The sequence below is a fragment of the Rhinoderma darwinii genome, chromosome 1, assembly GCF_050947455.1.
Source record: "Rhinoderma darwinii isolate aRhiDar2 chromosome 1, aRhiDar2.hap1, whole genome shotgun sequence".
Taxonomy (NCBI): Eukaryota; Metazoa; Chordata; class Amphibia; order Anura; family Rhinodermatidae; genus Rhinoderma; species Rhinoderma darwinii.
In genome coordinates this window covers 30,886,683-30,907,407 of record NC_134687.1, presented here as the reverse complement: position 1 = coordinate 30,907,407, position 20,725 = coordinate 30,886,683, and the positions used below count along the sequence as shown (strand labels likewise).

Below are 20,725 nucleotides of genomic sequence, written 5' to 3'. Positions count from 1 at the left end.
TCAGATTCGCCTCCATGTTTGGTGTGGTTGCTGGGTCATTCTTACGTGCACTGGGGGGCTTTGAGGGCGGACGTCCGCCTGGACGGTCGCCAGTTGCGCATTCCGCGACAGGATGCGGTTGTGCATTGGCTGGGATTTAGAGGTATGTCATGGAGCAGGGTGTTGGCGGAATTCCAGACATATGCCCGGCTTGATAGGGTTCCGGAGGTCTTAGTGTTGCACGTGGGTGGGAATGACTTAGGAGTCCGCCCCTTTCGTGAGTTGGTGCGGGATATCAAACACGATATGTTGTGTTTGTGGGTTTCTTATCCCAAGTTGGTGATAGTGTGGTCGGACATAGTCCCGAGGAAACATTGGCGGTTGGCTAGGTCAGTGGAGAGAGTCAATAAGGCTCGCATTAAAGTTAATAGGGCGGTGTCCTGTTTTGTAGCAAGAAACGGGGGCATTTGTGTGCGGCACAGGGATTTGGAGTCAGGAGTGGGGAACTTCTGGAGGAGTGATGGGGTTCATCTGACCGAGGTTGGCATTGATCTTTGGAGTTTGGCGATAGCAGAAGGAATAGAAAGGGCCGTGGTGGTGTGGCGGAACTCACAGGCTTAAGGTGGTCAAGGCCTGTTTCGCTGTGGCGGGGGGAGTCCTTGAGGTCAGTCAGTACAAAATGGTGGGGGGGTCGCATCGGGGGTATGCGTCCCCCAAAAAAGGTACATGGTTGAAGACTTCATCGGGTGTTATCCCTTTGAAGTAGTCTTCTGGTGGAAGGTATATCACTTGAAGGCTTCATCGGGTGTTATCCCTTTGAAGTGGACTTCTAGTGGTCGGTATATCACTTGAGGGCTTCATCGGGTGTTATCCCTTTGAAGTGGACTTCTAGTGGTTGGAGCCATCTGCAGAGGTGAACGGTGCTTCCGAGCTGGTTTACGGCTGGAGGTAATTGGTGGTTTGCAGATGGCTAACTCGGTGTGTTCTTAAATAAAAGGAATATCTGAAAGGGCTTCAAGGACTTCCTCTGCTTGGGTTAATGTTAACGTTAAATTGTTATTTACGATTCTGACCCATGTTGGGTCATGTGAATTATTAGAAGGAATTCTCTGGTGGATTCCTAACTAGTTATCCGAATGTTTCGGATTTAAATAGTTTTTATAAAACTGTGAAATTAATAAACGGCTGCTGTGGCCATTTCACATCCAACCTCGGTGTCATGTGTCTTTTCTAAAGGTGGGGGTGGAGGGATAGGATGGGTAAGGGAAGGTTCATTAATACACGACTCTACTTAGGCAGGTCAAGACGAGGCTGGACGCAGCCTGCAGGGCTTAGGGGGAAGCCTCCATGACCTCCCTGGTAGGGAAAGGGTTAAGAGGTGAGGGAGAGTTGGAGGGGAGGGACAAGGAGGAGTCAGGGGGCCGTTGCGGAGCTTCCCGCTGTTATCGGCATTGAGCCGGAAGCAGCGGGAGGAGTGACATAGGGAAAGACAAGCTCCCACCCTCCCGCCCTTGGTTTGTTACCCTGGGGGGTCTTTATGTACGTCCGTCTATGAGTGTTGTGTTTTATTTGTGTGCTTATTTAACATGTTTTTCCTTTTTCCGGAGTAGGTTCTGTTGTCATGGCAGTTGGCGGGGGGAGTCCTTGAGGCCAGTCAGTACAAAATGGTGGGGGGTCGCATCGGGGGTATGCGTCCCCCAAAAAAGGTACATGGTTGAAGACTTCATCGGGTGTTATCCCTTTGAAGTGGTCTTCTGGTGGAAGGTATATCACTTGAAGGCTTCATCGGGTGTTATCCCTTTGAAGTGGACTTCTAGTGGTCGGTATATCACTTGAGGGCTTCATCGGGTGTTATCCCTTTGAAGTGGACTTCTAGTGGTTGGAGCCATCTGCAGAGGTGAACGGTGCTTCCGAGCTGGTTTACGGCTGGAGGTAATTGGTGGTTTGCAGATGGCTAACTCGGTGTGTTCTTAAATAAAAGGAATATCTGAAAGGGCTTCAAGGACTTCCTCTGCTCGGGTTAATGTTAACGTTAAATTGTTATTTACGATTCTGACCCATGTTGGGTCATGTGAATTATTAGAAGGAATTCTCTGGTGGATTCCTAACTAGTTATCCGAATGTTTCGGATTTAAATTGTTTTTATAAAACTGTGAAATTAATAAACGGCTGCTGTGGCCATTTCACATCCAACCTCGGTGTCATGTGTCTTTTCTAAAGGTGGGGGTGGAGGGATAGGATGGGTAAGGGAAGGTTCATTAATACACGACTCTACTTAGGCAGGTCATGTACCACTAGTATTCCATAGGGGGGACAGAAACTTCTATCATCAGCCACCACTGATGCTTAGACAGGTTCCTGTCACATAGGTATAATGTAGAAGAATATAGTGCAGCCTCCCTGTTTGTATACTTATGGTTACTCAGATTATTTAGGAGAATATAGAGAGAATGATAATCACAGTGTCCCCCAGCATGCAGAAATGGTATGGTCTTTAGCTGGTCATGTGATGCTGTGCTGAAGCATCATGGGATTGATAGCAAAGCAAAGAGGAAGAAAAAGCTGGGGAAATATATGAATCAAGACAGAGACTTTTTCTAAACACAGACAAGGCAGCAGTTCAAAAGGTAAGTAAAGTATACATAAACGAAGTGTAGAGTGTGGTATACAGCCAGGGGGGTGCAGACATGGAAAGTTGTGTTATCACTGGAGGTCTTCTTTAATGTGCCTAATAAGTGTATATATGTCACATTATTTATTCTGGAAATTCCTACAAAATAAAAAATATCTCTAAGTAAGGGCTGCACATATATGTGTATTAGCTGTATACAGGCCTCATATTGGATAAAAACAAATGTAAGTTTAAGTATTCCGGTAGGTTGCTGCACTTAGCTAAAGGGTAGATGAGGGTTGGTGTCAGCCCAAGGCAAACCTGAGCAGGCTCCTGGCCATCCCGTTAAAAAAACAAACCACTGCTTGTGAAGCTGGGGGTGGGGTAAATTGTGCCGATTGTGACTCTGTTGCCCAATGGCTTAGATACACCTGTAGATGGCTCTGGGGATAAGGGTTGCTCTTGCTTGGTCTCCATTATAGGTAGAACAAAAAATGTTTCTGCTGCAGTAAGCTGTCTTTCAGTCGCGGACAGGCAGCTTATAACTGGCGATACACGTGAGATTTTGACCAATTTTGTCCATTTCGCCGACCATCATTTAAAAAATTGCCACAAACACGATGGCAGACTTCTGTCTGCAGAAAATGTGATCGGCCAGGTTGGAAAACTTTGGCCGCGCTCAGACGAAGCTACATGTGTATGCCAACTTGCACAAGCCATGGGGAGTACGTTTTTAAAAAAAAGACAGATTCCCTGATCGGTCAATTTAGTCTCTACTGTTGCTGGTGGGATTGTTCATAAAAATGATCCCATGGACGATTGATTGGGCGCATGTTGGCCAATCATTGTCTCATGTGTATATCTGACTTGAGGTTGTCCGCTTTAAGCGAGCAAATTATATTTTTTGTATAATCAAAAGATATACAATTTACTTTCTGTAATAATTTCTTATGGTTTCCAAAAATGTTATAACTTTTTATTATAGAAACAATAACATTAATTTACTGCAACTGGACAATCCCTTTAAGTCTTGCTCCTTCCTTAAAGAGGCTCTGTCACCAGATTTTGCAACCCCTATCTGCTATTGCAGCAGATCGGCGCTGCAATGTAGATTACAGTAACGTTTTTCTTTTTAAAAAACAAGCATTTTTGGCCAAGTTATGACCTTTTTTGTATTTATGCAAATGAGGCTTGCAAAAGCAGTGGCGGATTATCATTAGGGCGTTTCGGGCGGTCGCCCGGGGCCCAAGGCTCCCAGGGGGCCCAAGGCTCCCAGGGGGCTCATGACCGCCCAAACCCCCTCATGCCCAGTAGCGTAGGCTAGCACCGGAGGGAGCCCCGGTGCCAGGACCGCACCTGTCAGGCGAGGGGAGCTTCGCTTCTACTTAGCAGCCGTGGTCTGTGCTGCTTTAGAAGCTCCCCCTCCAGCCCCCCTTCCCTGCTCTAAACATCTCTCCTCTGCTGCTAGCTGTCGGGACATGGGGGAGGGGAGACTGTCGGCGGGCTCTGTGTCATGCTGTGAGCAGGAGAAGAGCTGCAGTGAAGACATAAAAGGTAAGTGCATGTGTGTTTAATGTCCATATTCATGTATGTTTAATGTCCATATTCATGTATGTTTAATGTCCATATTCATGTATGTTTAATGTCCATATTCATGTGTGTTTAATGTCCATATTCATGTGTGTTTAATGTCCATATTCATGTGTGTTTTATGTGTATATTCATGTGTGTATAATGTCCATATTCATGTATGTTTAATGTCCATATTCATGTGTTTACAAGGTGTACTTTGTGTATAATGTGCATACTAGTGTGTACTTTGTGTACTATGCATACTTTGTGTATAATGTGCGTACTTTGTGTATAATGTGCCTACTTTGTGTACTTTGTGCATAATGTGTGTACTTTGTGTACTGTGCGTACTTTGTGCATAATGTGCGTACTTTGTACTGTGCGTACTTTGTGCATAATGTGCGTACTTTGTACTGTGCGTACTTTGTGCATAATGTGTGTACTGTGCGTACTTTGTGCGTACTTTGTGCATAATGTGCGTACTTTGTGCATAATGTGGTACTTTGTGTACTGTGCGTACTTTGTGCATAATGTGCCTACTTTGTGTACTTTGTGCATAATGTGCGTACTTTGTGCATAATGTGCCTACTTTGTGTACTTTGTGCATAATGTGCGTACTTTGTGCATAATGTGCGTACTTTGTGCATAATGTGGTACTTTGTGTACTGTGCGTACTTTGTGCATAATGTGCCTACTTTGTGTACTTTGTGCATAATGTGCGTACTTTGTGCATAATGTGCGTACTTTGTGCATAATGTGCCTACTTTGTGCATAATGTGCCTACTTTGTGCATAATGTGCCTACTTTGTGCATAATGTGCCTACTTTGTGCATAATGTGCGTACTTTGTGCATAATGTGCGTACTTTGTGCATAATGTGGTACTTTGTGTACTGTGCGTACTTTGTGCATAATGTGCCTACTTTGTGTACTTTGTGCATAATGTGCGTACTTTGTGCATAATGTGCCTACTTTGTGTACTTTGTGCATAATGTGCGTACTTTGTGCATAATGTGCGTACTTTGTGCATAATGTGGTACTTTGTGTACTGTGCGTACTTTGTGCATAATGTGCCTACTTTGTGTACTTTGTGCATAATGTGCGTACTTTGTGCATAATGTGTGTACTTTGTGCATAATGTGCGTACTTTGTGCATAATGTGGTACTTTGTGTACTGTGCGTACTTTGGGCATAATGTGCGTACTTTGTGTACTTTGTGCATAATGTGCGTACTTTGTGCATAATGTGCGTACTTTGTGCATAATGTGGTACTTTGTGTACTGTGCGTACTTTGTGCATAATGTGCCTACTTTGTGTACTTTGTGCATAATGTGCGTACTTTGTGCATAATGTGCCTACTTTGTGCATAATGTGCGTACTTTGTGCATAATGTGGTACTTTGTGTACTGTGCGTACTTTGTGCATAATGTGCCTACTTTGTGTACTTTGTGCATAATGTGCGTACTTTGTGCATAATGTGCGTACTTTGTGCATAATGTGGTACTTTGTGTACTGTGCGTACTTTGTGCATAATTTGCCTACTTTGTGTACTTTGTGCATAATGTGCGTACTTTGTGCATAATGTGCGTACTTTGTGCATAATGTGGTACTTTGTGTACTGTGCGTACTTTGTGCATAATGTGCCTACTTTGTGTACTTTGTGCATAATGTGCGTACTTTGTGCATAATGTGCCTACTTTGTGTACTTTGTGCATAATGTGCGTACTTTGTGCATAATGTGCCTACTTTGTGTACTTTGTGCATAATCTGCGTACTTTGTGCATAATGTGCGTACTTTGTGTACTGTGCGTACTTTGTGCATAATGTGCCTACTTTGTGTACTTTGTGCATAATGTGCGTACTTTGTGCATAATGTGCGTGCTTTGTGCATAATGTGGTACTTTGTGTACTGTGCGTACTTTGTGCATAATGTACCTACTTTGTGTACTTTGCGCATAATGTGCATACTTTGTGCATAATGTGCCTACTTTGTGTACTTTGTGCATAATGTGCGTACTTTGTGCATAATGTGCGTACTTTGTGCATAATGTGCGTACTTTGTGCATAATGTGCGTACTTTGTGTACTGTGCGTACTTTGTGCATAATGTGCCTACTTTGTGTACTTTGTGCATAATGTGCGTACTTTGTGCATAATGTGCCTACTTTGTGTACTTTGTGCATAATGTGCGTACTTTGTGCATAATGTGCGTACTTTGTGCATAATGTGCGTACTTTGTGCATAATGTGGTACTTTGTGTACTGTGCGTACTTTGTGCATAATGTGCCTACTTTGTGTACTTTGTGCATAATGTGCGTACTTTGTGCATAATGTGCGTACTTTGTGCATAATGTGCGTACTTTGTGTACTGTGTGTACTTTGTGCATAATGTGCGTACTTTGTGCATAATGTGCGTACTTTGTGCATAATGTGCGTACTTTGTGTACTGTGCGTACTTTGTGCATAATGTGCGTACTTTTTGTACTGTGTGTACTTTGTGCATAATGTGCGTACTTTGTGCATAATATGCGTACTTTGTGCATAATGTGCGTACTTTGTGTACTGTGTGTACTTTGTGCATAATGTGCCTACTTTGTGTACTAGTGTTTAGGTAGTGTTAGCAATAGTTACGGCGCGGCAGGGTGGTGGTGGAGAAGGGGGGCCCAAGTTTGGGTAACAGCCCAGGGCCCATGGTCTTCTTAATCCGCCACTGTGCAAAAGTACAACTGGGCGTGTATTATGTGCGTACATCGGGGCGTTTTTACTTCTTTTACTAGCTGGGCGTTCTGACGAGAAGTATCATCCACTTCTCTTCAGAACGCCCAGCTTCTGGCAGATCACGCTGTGACGTCACTTCCCCAGGTCCTGCATCGTGTCAGACGAGCGAGGACACATCGGCACCAGAGGCTACAGATGATTCTGCAGCAGCATCAGCGTTTGCAGGTAAGTCGATGTAGCTACTTACCTGCAAACGCTGATGCTGCTGCAGAATCAACTGTAGCCTCTGGTGCCGATGTGTCCTCGCTCGTCTGACACGATGCAGGACCTGGGGAAGTGACGTCACAGCGTGATCTGCCAGAAGCTGGGCGTTCTGAAGAGAAGTGGATGATACTTCTCGTCAGAACGCCCAGCTAGTAAAAGAAGTAAAAACGCCCCGATGTACGCACATAATACACGCCCAGTTGTACTTTTACTTTTCAACACACCCAGTTGTACTTTTGCAAGCCTCATTTGCATAAATACAAAAATGGTCATAACTTGGCCAAAAATGCTCGTTTTTTAAAAATAAAAACGTTACTGTAATCTACATTGCAGCGCCTATCTGCTGCAATAGCAGATAGGGGTTGCAAAATCTGGTGACAGAGCCTCTTTAAATGGCAGGAGACAGGAGGAGAGGGTAAAGAATCCATGACCCCAGGGAAATAAATAAAAGTTGTAGCAAAAACAGGATTAAGAAACAGGATATCATAGTGAATGTTGGCAGTACTTTTGTTTACTGTATTTTATTAACTTTGGTTCGTTTAGTGTCCATCTTTGGGAACCATTTTACAATTTATATGTAGATATATTAGTTATAAAAAGTTTAGTAACTTTGAAAATACATTGTATTACTTACTGTATCCTAAATTACTGATCCTAAATTAAATCCTGTAATATAGTCCAGAGCTGCATTCACAATTCTGCTTGTGGTTATTGGAAACAGTCGACAAGTTGTTGTCAGATACACCCCCAACAACTTTAGTTGAGCTCCTATTCTGCAGACGGAGAGGTTTTTTCTCCTAAGTCAAATTACTGTACAGTATCTGCTGTTATGATGACCACTTCCCAAACGCAAATCCCAAAAAGCAAGCTATGTGAGGGCATTTGAACCAGGAAGGAATACTAGAAGATTTCAGCTCTGAAGCCTGCAGAATTGTGAATGCAGCTCTGATATATATTACAGACTGTAATTCAGGATCAGAACTATATGTCCATAGGTAAAGATACACTGTAACTGAGTGATGCAATAAATTATTGCGCAATTACCTGAGAGTCCAGTTTATGAGCAGCTTTGTACAGATCCTGAACGGCTCGTTCCATAAACTCAAATGTATGACAGTCCACACAAGGGCGAGCTGCAGAATAAATTTGTTAAGTATTAAAACATTTTTATAACATATGATTGATGGCTTAAGCTTAGTGAATATTGCAGTACCTGACACAGCACCACTATATCATTAAACGTAGTTTTTCTGATACAGCGTTCCAAATCTCCTGCATAGACTAGAGGGGAATTTCTTAAAACTGGCGCTTCATATAATCTTCAGCCTTTATACGAAACAAGCTGGAGTAAGATGTGACAAATTTATTAATAGGCGCAAACCAGGAGCTTTTTCTGGCGTAAATTATAGTAAATGTTTTGGGCCGTGGGTAGCCCCCCCCCCCCTCTACTATGATCCGCCCACTTTTAGAAAATGACAGAGAGTGGCAGAAATGGCTCCAAATTTGCATTTTTTTTTACTTTTGGGCCATTTGCAGAAAATTGCCATAGAAAAGTTTTGCCACCACATGTTAAACAATAAAATTCGAGCTGCCTGCAGCCACCACAAGGGGGAGCTTAGGAGCTTATTCCTATGTGTTTCCATATGAATTTCTCACTACTACTAAATATACATATTTGATAAAGTCCTTAACAAGAATATATAAATCAGATATTCCAGAACCCCAGAAGATTAAAAAATAATTTAAACTATTCCAATGGGGGCAACTCCAAGGCATGGAGAAGTGCCAGCTGCTCCTGGGTCTCCACTTCTACAAAGCCCATAGTCCTCCTTGCCACCTCAATGAATTATTGCACATGGATGTAATCATTCTTTACAGACCTACCTGACTATAAAAATTTATATTTAATCTATAATGTATATGGATCCTACGTGGCAAACAGAAGATTGTGGGTCAAGGAATAATTTATTCTCAGGGGCCCAAGATCCTCATTTTTCCATAGGTTTTGTCACTCACTATCAGCCAAGATGATGCTTCCGGTTTCAGAATTAACTGCGACAATCTTCTCATTCATTGAGGTAGCGAGTGATGTACCCACAACCATCACCATAATCATCAGCCACCAGGTAACGGGCCTGACTGCAAACTGCAACATCATGAAAATCTGTAATATAACAAAAACATTATAAAAATATGTGTTAAAAAGTAGCGACATTTAAAGCTTAATGTCGGTCATACACATAAAATAACTGTCCGTCGAACCCTCGATCAGACAGCAGCTATTCCTCTTGACAGCTGTGCGTGTTTTTTCAATAGGGAGAGGGTAATAAGCGGCTCCACACACCTCTGGCAGCAGCTTATCTCCAATGAGAACAGAGGACTGGGCATGTTGAAATCCAACATGACCGATCCTTTCTTCCCCAACATGTACCACCGGGGAGAGTCGGGCGGGTTTGGAGAAGTTTTGCCTAATGTGTATGGGCACCTTAACTCCAACTACAAATCCTGGTATGAGTGCAGTTCACCGCAGTATCCCAAACCCTTTCCATCTCACATTCGCAAGGGTCAAGGAAGCTGAGATATAGGGAGTTGTTTGACTGGGTTTTAACACTGTAGTGCTGATGTATCTGTCCATATGGTGCTCAGTAGAGAATATTTCCCTGACTTACAGCTTTGCACAGTCTAAGAAGAACTATTTTTGGATCCTTGACTCTGTGCAGCTATTTTAGGAAAGAAAACATCAGTGACCACAGAGTTCATCACAGGTAGCGACAGCTATAGCAGCCTTGCAGTGTGACCAACCCACCAAACAGCTCCATAATGCCGCTTACTATAGTCATACCCTGAATTCTAAAGGCGGTTGTTTGGTTTGGAAAACTATTTTCAAATACTATTAAGGAATTCTAAATTAATAGAGGGGGGTCCCCATTCAGGACCCTCATCTGTCAGCTGAGGAGAGAGTGGCTACTTTGGGGGTACAACACTTTGTGTGGAGAGGCACATGGGGGCATTATCCTTTGTGGTGGGCACTATCAGGGCATTATACTGAATGAGGAGACACTATAGGAGCATAATACTTTGTGTGAGGGGCACTTTGGGTGCATTATACTGTGTGGGGTTCACTATGAGGGCATTAAACTGAATGAGGAGGCACTATGGGGGCATTATACTTAGTGTGGGGGCACTTTGGGGACATTATACTGTGGGGCAGGCTTTCTGGTGGCATTATAATTTGTGTGGGGTAACTATGCTGGCATTATACTTTGGGGGGGCACAGTGGGGGCATTATAATGTGTGGGGGACACTATGAGGGCATTATACTGTATGAGGGGGCACTATGGGGAAATTATACTTTGTGTGGGGGCACTATGGGGCATTATACTGTGTGGGGGCTACTGTAGGGGCATGATGCTGTGTGGGAACACTATGGGGGCTCGATATTGTGTGGGGGCACTTTGAAGGCAGGATGCTGTTTGAGGCACTATGATGGCATTGTACTGTGTGGGGATACTTCTGGGGCGTGATACTGTGAGGGGGTACAAAGTGAACTGGGTGTGTAAGGACAGGGATTCTACGGGGTTTGGGCAAGTTTAGAGGCATGACTTCACATTAAAACAAATTGACTGCACAAGTTGTCCCTCTTCACAATAGTTGAGTTGGGAGGTATGGTGTAATACATTTAGCTGATTGCTGTGTGCCCAATGACGGCTTATTGTCAACACTTGTAACATAAAAGGGTTGTATTGGATTATGCCCTGGAAAATGAAAGGTGGCGCTTAGCCAAATTATATTACATACAAGATAGTAAGGGCCGGACACAGGCTGCAGGCCATAGGTCAGTGGTCTCAAGCACGCGGCCCCTGGGGCTGTCATCTGAGTCCCGGGCAGAGCGCTAGTATAGGCTCTGCTCCGGGACTCTGTGGAATTCCCTGACATTGCTGTCCATATATGGACAGACAGTGTGTCAGGGTCTTCCCCAGAGCGGAATCCTGGGCAGAGCTCTAATATCGGCTCTGCTCCGGGACTCTGTGGAATTCCCTGACATCGCTGTCCATATATTGACAGTGTGTCAGGGTCTTCCCCAGAGCGGAGTCCCAGGCAGAGCGCTAGTATAGGCTCTGCTCCGGAACTCTGTGGAATTCTCTGACATCGCTGTCCTTATATGGACAGTGTGTCAGGGTCTTCCCCAGAGCGGAGTCCCGGGCCGAGCGCAGTCCCGGTCAGAGCGCTAGTATCGTCTCTGCTCAATTCCACGACATCGGTGTCCATGTATGAACACACGATGTCTGGGGCTTCCCCAGAGCCGTAGTCCCGGGCAGAGCGCTAGTATAGGCTCTGCTCCGGGACTCTGTGGAATTCCCTGACATCGCTGTCCATATATGGATAGTGTTGTCAGGGTCTTCCCCAGAGCGGAGTCCCGGGCAGAGCGCTAGTATAGGCTCTGCTTCGGGACTCTGTGGAATCTTCTGACATCGCTATCCACATATGGACAGCAATGTCTGGGGCTTACCCAGAGCTGGAGTCCCGGGCAGAGCGCTAGTATAGACTCTGCACTGGGACTCTGGGGAAGCCTCTGACATTGCTGTCCATACATCGAGAGTGATGTCAGGAGCTTCCACAAAGCAGGAGTCCCAATGATGTCAGGAGCACAGCTGGAGTCCCAGGAAGAGCCTACTAGCGCTCTGCCCGGGACTCCAGCTCTGGGGTTGCCCCTGACATCCATGTCCATATATGGACAGTGATGTCAGGAGCAGAGCTGGAATCTCAGGCAGAGTGCTAGAAGCGGCTCTGCTCCGGGACTCCAGCTCTGGGCAAGCCCCTGACATCACTGTCCATATATGGACACTGATATTAATGGCTAACCTGAGTTCCGGCGCAGAGCCTATACTAGTGCTCTACTCCGGGACTCCGGCTGTGGGGTTGCCCCTGATATCACATTCCGGCCAGGAGGATCTACTTGGGGTGTGTGTGGCATTATCTGCAGAGGCAGCATTTGCAGAGGGCACTGTGGCAGCATCTGCGGAGGGCACTGTGGCAGCATCTGCGGAGGGCACTGTGGCAGCATCTGCGGAGGGCACTGTGGCAGCATCTACAGAGGGCACTGTGATAGCATCTACAGAGGGCACTGTGGCAGCATCTACAGAGGGCACTGTGGCAGCATCTACAGAGGGCACTGTGGCAGCATCTACAGAGGGCACTGTAGCAGCATCTACAGAGGGCACTGTGGCAGCATCTACAGAGGGCACTGTGGTAGCATCTACAGAGGGCACTGTGGCAGCATCTACAGAGGGCACTGTGGCAACATCTACAGAGGACACTGTGGCATTATCTAGGGGTGTGTTGCATTATCTACAGAGGGCACTGTGGCATTATCTACTGAGGGCACTGTTGCATTATCTAAAGAGGGCACTGTGGCATTATCTACAGAGGGCACTGTGGCATCTACAGAGGGCACTATCTGTGGCATTATCTACAGAGGGCACTGTGGCATTATCTACAGAGGGCACTGTGGCATTATCTACAGAGGGTACTGTGGCATTATCTACAGAGGGCACTGTGGCAGCATCTACAGAGGACACCGTGGCAGCATCTACAGAGGACACCGTGGCAGCATCTACAGATGGCACCGTGGCAGCATCTACATAGGGCACTGTGGCAGCATCTACAAAGGGCACTGTGGCAGCATCCACAGAGGGCACTGTGGCAGCATCCACAGAGGGCACTGTGGCACTATCTAAAAAGGGGCTGCCCAATCTTGACATGTGTGTCTGCCAAACGCTGCCAACTGAGCTGCCGGACTGCATTTAGCGACACTTAGACTGGAAAACTGGATTGTTGAAATAAGCACGTGGAGAAATATCTCAAATTCTAAACCTAGCAGTATTATTATAGTAATGTAGTATTATTTATATTATTATTATTATTATTATTATTATTATTATTATTATAGTAATATAGTGTTATAGTAGTTCAAATAACTAATTGATTAATAATAATTTTGTATTGTATCAAATTTGAAAGTAATGCGGCCCGTCATCTTCCCATTTTTTCTATATGTGGCCCACTTACCCGGCCGAGTTTGAGACCCCTGCCATATGTGTAGGCCGGCATGACCAGGGGGAAAGGAAGGTAAGGGGTTAACATTTGTAATAGGAGGAGTAGCAAAAGAGTTAGAGGCAAAGATTAGGGTGGCTTCAAGGGGCGAGGTCAGGGGCTATATAGGGACGAGCAAGGGGTGCTGAGGGCCATTAACGTGCAGTCAGCACAGGAATTGTACAGCACAGAAATCGTCTCTGCACTTGACTTACCTCATACAGGTGCTTATGGTGCAGCTCCGTGCTGCGATAGCAGAGAGAGCAATGGCCTGGCTGGAGGAAAAACTGGGACGGACCGGTCCTGGGGAGCAGGCCCCCGAACTGTCGACAGCTGCAGAATCGCACGCACTGATTGGGCCTTCTGCTCCTGCGACGCCCACGTGCTCTGAGCTGCGGTCCTCCAGGGAACTGCCAGTGACGTAATCACCCATCCGGCGGCGCTCTCGTCGGGTTCGGCCACCGGAGAGTCCCAATGTACAGCCAAGGGCCAGGCACAGGGTTGGGAGCCCCTCTCGGAACCCTCAAGGCCGGGCCCCCGGCACCAATGCCCGGGGTCACAGGGTACGGTCTGAGAGGAATCCAAGGAACCGCCTGGCCCTGCGGAGATGGGAAGGCAGGCTTCCTTGCCTCTGGGACCGCCCCTTGTCTCCCGCCACACAAGTTGTGGAGCTGTGGCGGATCGATCTGGTGATACTCCAGTCAGACAGCCCGCCCGCCACCTGGATGATGCCCCTGGATGATGCCCCTGATGACCCGGCAGTCGGCGGTGACGCAGTGTGGGAGAGAGGGAAGGCGCATTGCTGTGGATCTGGCGGTTCCTGTAGGATGGTCTGGAAGGCCCCGGTTGTCGGTGGAGGTCCGTGTTGTCGCTGTGTCCAGGCCAGGCCGGTATGGATGAAGTAGACAGATTGGTCGATGATGATGGTCGTCAGGAGGGATCCTTCGCTGGTAGGGACACAGCACCTGCGCAGCCCGGTGTGTCTATATCACCTTCATATACTTTTCCTGTTATATTTAGGACCTCGAGGGTAGGGGGTGGTTCACGGGGTTGGACTGCACAGATTTTAAGTATTAGTGGGTTGTCATAGGGGCGTGGTGTTGGGGGTGAGGTCCAGGAATTGTTGGGCTGTGTGAGGGAACTTATTGCGTGTTGTGAGAGCGGTTTGTTGCAAGCTTCTTCACAGATTCTAGTGTGGGTGCCATCGGCGGTTGGGCCCGTTGTAGGGTGTGGTCAACTCTCGGGGGACGCGGGGGTAACCGTCGCGATTCAGACGGATAAGGATAAAGAAGTAGACAGGGTGCGGTTGGATGACAAAGCTAAGGGCGAGGTATATGTTTGTTTTGAGGGTCCTTTGTGCGCTCATTTCAAGCAGGATGTTAGAGACAAGATTTGGAGGGATGAATATGTGGAAATATTTTCCCTTCTCCCCCTTAAAAAATGTAATTTAGATAAGAGTAAACGCTTAGAGACCAAAAAAGAGGAGGAGGAAAAGCGTCGATATCGGTTGATTCCACAAACTTTTGCCAATTGGTTGCAGGCGTTCGCCATTTTGGCGAGTGTCATAGGGGAAAAGGCGCCGGAAAATTGTTCCGCCCTCTTCTGTTATATGGACATTATAACACATTGTATTACAAACAAGATAGTGCAGCCTCTGTCAACAAACCATCACATTTCCTTATAACTTCAAATCTGTATGGGGTCGGATACTCGTGTTAAAGGATATGGAAACCTTTGAGTGGTATTATACAGCTGCTCTATATACAGGATACAAAGCAGCTGTATCTCAAAAAGTTTAAAAAAAATTATAAAAATGCGTATTTAGGAAGTTGCAGCAATCACATTGATGGACGATTTTTATTTTTTTTTAAAAAACAATAAAAACTACGTCAAAGGTTTACATTGCCTTTAAGCCAGTTTCACACAAGCGTAATACGAGCTCATTTCTGACCCAAATCCTGGCTGAACTAACAGCATCACAGGTCCCTAGTCTCATGGGAAACTTGCCTTACAATGATCAATTGAAACAAGCTCATCAGCTGTGTGAGCAGGGCAGTGGTCAACTCCTGTAACCCTTTGAGCGTAAATAATTTCCATTCACCGACAGCAATCAGAGATCTTTAAAAGTTAAGGAATTGAAACATATAGTATATTAAAAAGTTGCTGAACTTTTCACTACACAATGAATGCTATTTATTTCCATAAGCCTAGTCACCTCTTTTAGCATACGCCGTATACATATACATTATTCTGAAACCTGCAGCATGCATTGTGATATTTGCCTGCTGGCTATGTGCCCTGCTAATATTTAGCTAGTGAATAATGGTTAACGATGGCATCTCCCAATTACATGACGTGAGCTGTGCGCCCATCCCAGTACTGACCCATTTCCTACCTTTGGAATAAAGCTGTGTAGCTGCGGCAGACAATATCAGATGAGTTCTGAGCAGATGTGACATAACACACAGTTCCGTCTTGTTCTCTTCCATGCAGAGTGGGTCATTGCTATGGAGAATTACCATAGCAACAGCCAAAACTGTCAAAAAAACAGCTGGTTTCAAGCAAGTCATGTTTCCGGCGTTTATTTTCGGGATGCATAGTTCAGGATTGGATCAAAATTCTTGGGAAACTTATTGCGTAATAGTGGGACAGCTGGAAAAGTAAACTCAAACTGCAAGAGACTGATGTAGCAGTGCTGATTTTGTTATTGAATTCTTTGAAGCTTTATCATTTGTGCATTATGAAAAGTCCCTGAGTTAAGGCAATGCACCAGGTTTAGTCACAGTCCTATACAAAACTTACATAACACATCCAAATCGGAGCTACTTTTTTTTATCATGATCATTTTTACCACAATTTTTTTAGGTTTTTTTTGGTCATGATTGAAAACGCTACTTGGGGGGAGCTTACTGCATACTGTTATACATTGAACTCAATTATAAAATAGTATTCAGGAAGCAGCTCCTAAGCTCCCTCTAGTGGTGGCTACAGGTAGTGAGCATATTAACCTTTTTATATATACTGTGTGTGTGTATATATATATATATATATATATATATATATATATATATATATATACCAGGAACAAAAAACAAGTAACAGCACCAGGACTTCAGTGTTGGGGAGATGTTGGTTTATTCACCACCGGGTGGAAGAATGAGAAACGTTTCGGTTCACACCTGAACCTTTCTCAAGCTTGACGGCGCCCCCTTTACTTAGGAGGTGTGATGCGCCCTGTGCTGCCGCACAGGTCGCACACCTCTAAAGCCGGCCCTGCCCACAGCCACAGGGCTAATCACTATGTCACCCATGATCCCATATCAAGGAATGCTACAGGCCATGGTCCCTTAGTAAAGAACAAAGTCTACTATCCCCTGCCTCTAGAAATCTCGCACTTCACGCTTCAGCAGCATGAGATGTTTACTGCTTGTGTCAGTCGGAGTGCATCGCATACAGGACATCAATACCGTCGTGTGGATATATTATGGGTTAGTCCCTGGGAGAGATGCTGCGTCAGGTATAATGCGGAAGATTTGCATCGATTCATCAGCAAGACTACTGGTTGTAAGAACGATTCTGTTAATGCAAAGTGATTTTCCTCATAAGCTATTCAAGATTAGAGCGGAGTTCCCAGCCCCCGAAACAAGGCAACGTTCCAGCAAATCTGCACTAGTCTCAGAACGCTCCTATTATAGTGTAGTTATTGCTCTAACAAGCATCACCCGAAAATGTTCATCCAACCCTAGAAACATCAATGTCTTCAAATGAATTGTTAGCCTCTGAAGATCTGAAGCAATGAGTTTTGTGGGGCTGTACGTGGTGGGGGATGGGTTGGGGGTTAGACCAATATTGCTGATCAGCAAAAACATGAATCGTCCTTTGTTCTCAGTCCTCTGGAGCTGGAAAATGTTCACATGGAAGCCGTCAATTGTCTTTATTTGCCGTGTACTGATAAAGTCTTATTGATGCCTTATAGTTTTGTTAATTTTTCATAGGTAATTGGCCCAAGGGCGTACAGTGCATACCATAGAGTAAGACCATGGCCTTGGAGAAAGAGGGCCGAGCCCTGGTTGTTCCCATTTCCTTTGGTGTTGAATGGCAAGAACCTATACAGAAACTGCATTGTTTACTAACAAGAGGCTGGAGAACTGGCCCAAGGGTCGGGGAAAGGGAGTAAAGCAGTGGTGTACCTATAAGGGGTGCAGAAGTTGTGGTCACACCTGGGCCCAGGAGCCTGAGAGGGGCCAAAAGTCCTTGTGCCTCATACGAGGAGACTAGTACGATGAATAAAACGTGATAGTTGGGGGACCCCTGTTACAAATTTTGTAATGGAACAAGGTTCGTATTTGGAGTTGGTTCTGCCCTAGGCACTTTTAGTGCTGACAACCCCAATAACACAGCTTTTCCGCCACAAAAATCACAACATGTGCTAATTGTTTCAGGTTTTACCTCCCCAATGAATTCAATGGGGAAAACCTGCAACAGAAAACCAGCGATCCCGCAACATAAATTGACATGCTTGCAGATTAAAAAAACTCAAGGTCAATTTATGAACGGTTTTTCGGTAGGTTTTTTATGCAGCATGTGGATGGGGTTTGTTCAAATCTCATCCACTCTGCTGCTACTGTATTATGCTGTAGATTTTTCGCAATGAAATCCGTTGCAGAAAAACCGCAGTGTTTACGCAACATGTGAACTGACCCTAAAATAAATGCTCCGTGCTACCCTGTTAACGTTCCCTCCCCTGCCCCCCACATGAACGCTGGGGCCCATTTCCCCTACTATTGGTTAGATCATAGTCGACCCCTATTCCCGACTGGAGCAAATTACGCCCCGCCGGTTCCATCAGTACATTGTCCTACTTTTCAAAATAGGCCAATGAATTGAGGTAGCCTTGGATCACGTGATTTAAACTAACCAATGGACAGCTTAGAGCTGTCACTGCTTAGTTTACTGTCATAGACCCAGGAACGTAAGTATAATATAGGTTTTGCTTTTTTAGTTATTAGTGTTACTAATGTGTTTTTTTACATGTTTGGTCATTGGACTACTTTGGATTCGATAACTACGTCGATAACAGCGTTTTTATTTTCAATAAAATGGTTAACGAGGGTTGTGTGGGTGGGTTTATTTCAATAAAATATTTTTTCTGTGTTGGTGTCTTTTTTAACTTTATTCCTACTGCTTTAGTAATGGCGGCTGTCTGATAGACAGCGTCCATTACTAATGCGGGGCTTAGTGTTATGCGGTGAAGAGGCTAACACTAACCCCTCAATTATTACCCCGGCACCAACTGCAACCATGCATGCCGGGAAGAGCCGGGTAAAATCCAGTACCCGACCACCTAAAGTGATGGTCGGGCACTGGGGCGGCCGCAGGCTAGTATAATTAGGCTGGGAAAGCCCAAAAACAATGGACCATCCCACCCTGGTAGTAATATGCTGCTGCTTTATTGTATCTAGCTGGTTATGAAAAATGGGGGGGCCCCATGTTGTTTTTTAAATTATTATTATTATTATTATTTTTTTTTAAAACACGATGTAGGGTCCCCCCACTTTTCATAACCAGCCAGGTACAAAAAAGTAGCCACAGCCTAGCATTACAAGGGTCCATTGTTTTCGGGCGTTCCCAGCCTAATAATACCAGAATGCGGACGTCCCAGTGCCCTACCGTCACTTCAGATGCTCGGGTACTGGCTCTTCCCGGCATCCCTGGTAGCGGTGGGTATCGGGGTAATAATAGGGGGTTAGTGTTAGCTTCTTCACCGGCTAACACTAAGAATCGTCTTAGTAATGGATGCTGTCAATTAAACAGCCGCCATTACTAAGGCAGTAGTAATAAAGTTAAAAAACGACAGACGCAAAGAAAAATATTTTATTGAAATAAAACCCCCCCATAAAACCCTCGTTAACCAATTTATTGAAAATAAAAATGCCGTCATCGAAGTAGTCCTCGAATCCGACGTAGTACAACGACTGAACTTGTAAAAAAAACACACTATTATAAGGGTATGTTCACACAGAGTTTTATGCAGGCAGAAAAATCTGCCCAAAAATTCCTTGCTATTGAGTGCCACGGGCAAAAAATAAAACTCTCTCTGCCAAAAGTGGTCAGAGATGGAAACGCCTGAAGAAAGGGCATGACATTTCGTTTTCCTGCTAGCGGTTTTTCTGCTTGCGGGAAAAAAGCCTCCGCCTCTCATAGATTTCTGGAATTTTGAGGCAGATTTTGAATTGACAGCGTTATTTGACATTTTTATTTGCGTTATTTTACTGCGTTTTTATTAAGCCGTTAAATCGAATGCAAAAGACGCAGGCAAAAAAAATCACTCCAAACGAGCGCCGCAGGTATTTTCTGCCTCCTATTAATTTCAATTGGAGGTCAGAGGTGGAAACCACTTGAAGAATATCAGCCCCCCACTCAGAGTAAAATGACCATCAGCACCCCACTCACAGATGTCCCCGTATATAGTGCCACACAACCGCCTGTAAATAGTGCCACACAGCCAAATATAGATAGTGCCACACAGCCCCCTGTAGATAGTGCCACACAGCCCCCTTGTAGGTAGTGCCACAGAGCCCCCTTGAAGGTAATGCCACAGAGCCCCCTTGAAGGTAGTGCCACACAGCCCCCTTGTAGGTCATTCAACACAGCACCCTTGTAGGTAGTGCCAGACAGCCCGCTTTTAGGTAGTGCCACACAGCTCGCTTGTAGGTAGTGCCACCCCCCCATGCACATAGCACCCCTCCTTCCTGTACATAGCCCCTCTCACTTCCTGTACAATGCGCCACTGTAGCTTCCTGAAGAAGCGGAATCCCCCTTTGGCCGGGGATTCTGCTCCTGGACGGAGCGCTTGATGTCTCTGTCCATATATGGACAGTGACATCAGGGGCAACTCCTGAAACTGAATCTTCGTCCACAGCGTTGCCGACGCTGTGACCGGGGTTTCCACTCCAGGAGAAGCCTGTAATGGCAGGAAGGAGGTGAAGGGAAAGTGAGCCCTAATCTACCCACCGCCCTGTCCCTGCCTACTTGCAACGACCCGCCCTAGGCGACGGGGTACAACTGGGCGGCGGTCCCTACGCTGTCTAAGTGCACGGGAGAACAAACAGGGAACACGCAAGGGAAGGGGCAGCAGCCCACGGAACGCCGCGAAGAAACGGAGCAGCGAACGGGTGGTCAGGATCAGGATAAGTGGAGTATACCCAGGTGAGCACGGAGGAGGAAGCAAGCCGGAGGCAAAGCAAAGCAGGTTAAGCAGAACAGCAGCAAGGCAGAAGCACGGCAGAAGCACGCTGGAGCAAGCAGCAGTGGGGCCAGGAATCCAAAAGAATTACAAGCACTGAGGAGGAGAACACGGCAGGTAATAAAGGACAGGGGGCGGAGCTAACTCCGACTGACCAGGCCACGATAGGCTCTCCCACTCCTGAGCCTGCCGATTTGGTTGGTGGGAGATGGTGTCAGTCGAACAGGTCTGGCCTCAGGTGTGGA

General features: G+C 45.7%; 1 protein-coding gene across 3 annotated transcripts in view; it reads right to left on the bottom strand.

The window, feature by feature from the left end:
• LOC142724184 (NELL2-interacting cell ontogeny regulator 1-like) overlaps nt 1-20,725 on the bottom strand; it is a 69,655-nt gene that overhangs the window by 31,484 nt on the left and 17,446 nt on the right. For 2 of the 3 annotated variants that reach the window (XM_075848957.1, XM_075848962.1), the window contains exons 2-3: nt 9,158-9,305; nt 8,186-8,274 (exon numbers count right to left, since the gene is read on the bottom strand). In XM_075848957.1, coding sequence (XP_075705072.1) covers nt 8,186-8,274; nt 9,158-9,305 — 237 coding nt within the window. Of the gene's footprint in view, nt 1-8,185; nt 8,275-9,157; nt 9,306-15,629; nt 15,797-20,725 lie in introns of those variants that run through there. The other variant, XM_075848963.1, reaches the window with a different exon arrangement.